Source organism: Fragaria vesca, linkage group LG7 (genome assembly GCF_000184155.1).
Source record: "Fragaria vesca subsp. vesca linkage group LG7, FraVesHawaii_1.0, whole genome shotgun sequence".
Lineage (NCBI taxonomy): Eukaryota > Viridiplantae > Streptophyta > Magnoliopsida > Rosales > Rosaceae > Fragaria > Fragaria vesca.
In genome coordinates, this window is record NC_020497.1 from 9,786,272 (window position 1) to 9,790,672 (window position 4,401).

General features: G+C 48.2%; 1 protein-coding gene across 1 annotated transcript; it reads right to left on the reverse strand.

Moving 5' to 3' along the window:
* Positions 1-901: 901 nt before the first annotated feature.
* Positions 902-2,626, reverse strand: LOC101290910. The gene is made up of 2 exons (XM_004308520.1): positions 1,704-2,626; positions 902-1,475 (listed from the first exon to the last, which is right to left on the reverse strand). Exons 1-2 carry the CDS (start codon positions 2,624-2,626, stop codon positions 902-904), a joined length of 1,497 nt encoding a protein of 498 aa, XP_004308568.1.
* Positions 2,627-4,401: the final 1,775 nt, after the last annotated feature.

A 4,401-nucleotide genomic window follows, 5' to 3' on the forward strand; every position in this document is an offset into this window, starting at 1 on the left:
GCGTAAGTTTTACGCCGAGAGGGATGTTGCGAGGAAGGCTTGGGAACAAATGACCCCAGAGCAAAGGAAGCAAGCCGAGATCTTGCGGACCCTAGCGAGACAGCACGAGACTTGGCATGCTACTTCCTCGGTCGTGCCTAAGGAAGTTTCTGCTGCGGGTGTGTCTCGACCGCTTGTCATGGCTGCTGCTTCTCCAAGGGTTCCACGTCCCGAGGGATCCCCTTCAACCTAGGTGGCCGTTTCTCAGGTTGCGTCTTCTACTGTGGAGCCGCCTAACCCGCGAGTTGCTGAGCTTGTGGCGCCTCCACGGGTTGAAGTGCTAAAGGTTTCCACATCAAAGTCCCTTGTGCCGGAAGTGCAACAGGTGAGCTCGCTGGTGCGTCCAAATGTGTCAGTGAGGCCGCCAACTGTGGCACGCGACCGCTTTAACCATGCTTATGGGCAGAGGGTGTTAGTTAACATTGGCCAAGGCTGCGGGCGGGGTAGTGGGTCGAAGAGTGGCGAGAGTGTGAATAAGTCAAGCGGGGCCTCTTCTGGGGAGAAATAGCTTGGAGGGTGTAATTGCTGTAGTTTGTTGTTCTTTTAGTTTAACTGCTTGTTTGTCCTGGGAACAACGTTTTTGGTGGCGTGGTTGAACAATTTTGTTATTTATGAATTGCCTGGGAGTCCAGGTTGTTATGTTAAGGAATACGTTTGCTTTTTGTGCATGTGTTCTTTTTGTTTGGAATGTTGAAAAAGATTGAGAAAAATAGTTACTTCATATAGGCCGCTAATGGGCAAGGTGTACATTTGAAATGAGCCGCTACTGGGCTAAAGTACACAAGTAATGAAGTACTAGCTGCCCTGTTGGCGTTGCAGTGTTAGTAAGCTAGACAGGGTAGAGGTGGAGGTGGCGAGCATTCTAGGGGCGAGGTAGGACTCGGCCAGCAGTGTCACGAAGGTAAAAGGTAGCTGGTCCCGGGGCATTGACTATCTCCAATGGACCTTCCCATTTTGCCTTGAGCCCGGTAGGGTGGGGGATAACCTCTTTCATGACCCAATCCCCTACTTTTAGAGGGCGGGGGACAACTTTTTTGTTGTAATGCTTGGCAATTTTTTGTTTGTTGTTGATATTCCTTTGATGTGCTCTGTCCCGGCGCTCGTCGAGAAGGTCCATGTTGAGACGCAGTCCCGTGGCGTTTGTCTCGGGATCATATGTTGTGATACGTTCACTCGGGACCTCCATCTCTACAGGGATCACTGCCTCGGTGCCATAGGACAAGAGGTATGGGGATTCCCCTGTGGCTGCTATTGGGGTAGTACGAATTGTCCAGAGGACTTCCGGGAGCTTGGCAACCCATAACCCTTTAGCATCTTCTAGGCGTTTCTTCAAGTTTTGCTTGATGAGCTTGTTTATAGCTTCCACTTGGCCATTGGTTTGGGGGTGTGCTGGGGAGGCATAGAAGATTGATGTGCCTTGCTCAGAGAGAAATTCTCTGAATGTCTCATTATCAAATTGTGCCCCATTATCTGTGATGATGGCTTGTGGTACCCCGAACCGGCAATATAAATTACGCCATAGGAAGTTGATCACTTTTTCGGTTGTGATTGTAGCAAGGGGCTCTGCTTCTATCCATTTGGTGTTATAGTCTACCAGGCTCTGCTTCTATCCATTTGGTGGTCCCGGGGCTGTGGGTAGCCGCCCCACGAAGTCAAGTCCCCACTGGCTGAAAGGGACTGGGGAAATGATGACATATAGTGGAACTGGGGGACGGCGGGCAAAATCTGCAAATTTGTGGCAGTGAAAGCATGCTTGGACAACGGCCTTTACATCTTGCTCTAATGTTGGCCAATAGTACCCAGCTCGTAGCGCTTTGAACATGAGGTTCCGAGCCCCCGCATGGTTTCCACAGACTCCATTGTGGAGTGATTTCAATACTTTGTGCCCTTCTGCTGTAGGCAAGCACCTTAAAAGGGGACATGACTGTCCACGGCGGTATAGCTTCCCTCCTTTAAGCAAGTAGAGTGAAGCTTTGTGGCGTAACCGCTGTGCCTCTTGTGCATCCAGGGGCAGGGTCCCATTAGAAAGGAAGGCCACATATGGGTCCATCCACGAGGGTTGGCTAGGTGTTTCTATGGCAAAGATTTCTGAATAAGCCTTCGAAATACTAGGTTTGTCTAAGATTTCTATGTGCACATCTGGTGGCGCGGACTCGGGAGGCGCTGTGGCGAGTCTCGTGAGAGCATCTGCCTTGGAGTTCTTAGCCCTTGGGATTTGGGTGAGCTTGTAAGATGTGAAGTGTTGTAGGAGGGCGCCAGCTAGACTTTTGTAGGATCCCAGGTTGTTCTGGTTGGCTTTGCCGTCTCCTGCCACCTGATTGACCACAAGTTGAGAATCACTAAATATGTGGATGTGTAGGGCTCCGAGTTCTCGACAGAGCTGAATGCCGGCTATGAGGGCCTCGTATTCAGCTATGTTGTTGGACGCTTTGAATTCAAACTGGAGAGCATATTCATAAGAGTGGCCCTTTGGGTCTGTGATTATTATCCCTGCTCCACTGAGCCTGTTGTTGGAGGATCCATCAACGTGGAGTTCCCAAATTTTGTTCCGGGGGAGGACGTCCTGGTCTGGGTCGCCTGGGTTCATGGGGATGAATTCAGCAATGAAATCCGCGACAGCTTGTTCTTTTATGGCTATTCTTGGTTTAAAGTGTAGGTCAAATTCTCTCAATTCTATTGCCCGGCTATTTTACCATGCGCCCTGAAGTTTCAGGTTTTTGGAGTATTTGCCTCAGAGGGTGATTGGTGAGGACATGGATGGTATGTGCCTGGAAGTATTGCCTGAGTTTTCTGGCTGCGGTGATGAGGGCTAGAGCTAATTTCTCAATGTCAGGGTAGCGGGTCTCGGGATCCATGAACCCTCTGTCGCAGTAGTATACCGGGAGCTCGTTGTCATGATCGTGGCGTGTGAGGGCAACGCTGATGGCTGTGGCAGAAACAGCCAAATACAAGTACAGTACTTCTCCCGGGACAGGTTTGGAGAGAAGAGGGACCGCTGCAAGGTAGGCTTTGATATTATTGAAGGCATCATCATGTTCCGGGCCCCAAGCCACATTCTCCTTGTATTGAGCTTTCAGCAGTTGAAAGAATGGGTTGCACTTGTCTGTGAGGCAAGAGATAAAACGTGCTAAGGCCACCAAACGTCCCGTGAGGCACTGGACTTCGTTCCGAGTTTTTGGGACTGTCATGTCAAGTATGGCTTGTACTTTCTCTGGGTTAGTTTCGATGCCTCTTTCACTGACCATGAAACCCAAAAATTTTCCGCCACTAACAGCCAAAATGCACTTTTGAGGGTTGAGGCGCATCCCGTGAGCTAGGAGCTTAGTGAAGACTTTGTCTAAGTTGGCAATGTGGTCGTCATCTGTCTTGCTTTTGACCAGCATGTCATCTACGTAGACTTCCATGACTTCCCCAATTTCTTATTCGAACATGGCATTGACCAACCTCTGATAAGTTGCTCCTGCATTCTTAAGGCCAAAGGGCATGACTTTGTAACAATACAGTCCTTTATCCGTGACAAAAGTAGTGTGTTCTTGATCTGTGGGGTGTATTTTGATTTGGTTATATCCCGAGTAGGCATCCAGAAAGCTGAGCATTTTGAATCCGGCTGTGGAATCAACCAGCTGGTCAATCTATGGCAAAGGGAAACTGTCCATGGGGCAGGCTTTGTTGAGGTTAGTGTAATCAACACACATTTGCCATTTGCCGTTAGGCTTGGGGACCATGACTACATTGGAAACCCATGTTGGGTATGAGACCTCACGTATAAACTGGATTTCTTTTAGCCGCTGGACCTCGGCCTGGATGGCGCGATACTTTTCCGGGTTGAAGGCACGCCGTTTTTGCTTGACATGGGGATGGTCTTTGAGTATATTAAGTTTGTGTGTGATGACATCAGGGGAGATGCCTGGCATGTCGGCATAGGAACAGGTGATAAGACGTATTTGCACACGCATCAATTAACCCTGTCAACAAATCAATCGTAGTATAAAGCAAGCAGGGATCGTCGTTCTAAACCGGGGATCCAACTACAGGGTAGATCCATCTAATCTAATGTAAGTATCGAAATAAGCATATAGGTTTAAAGGTTTTATGATTTCGGAACAATATTAATAATAAATCCTAAATTACTTCTATACATATATACATGTGATCAACCAACATTCATGCAAACTCAACCAAACAACCATGCAAGAATAAAGAAGACGATTTCTAATCTCATTTAAGTCTACACCGTGAGCAAATATACAACCTAAATTTGATATGCACATAAGTTCCTACGTGGTTCCTATGACATAGACCAACTTAGAATTAGACTACGGGTTTCATTCAACATCGCGACACAACAAGCTCGGCTACATG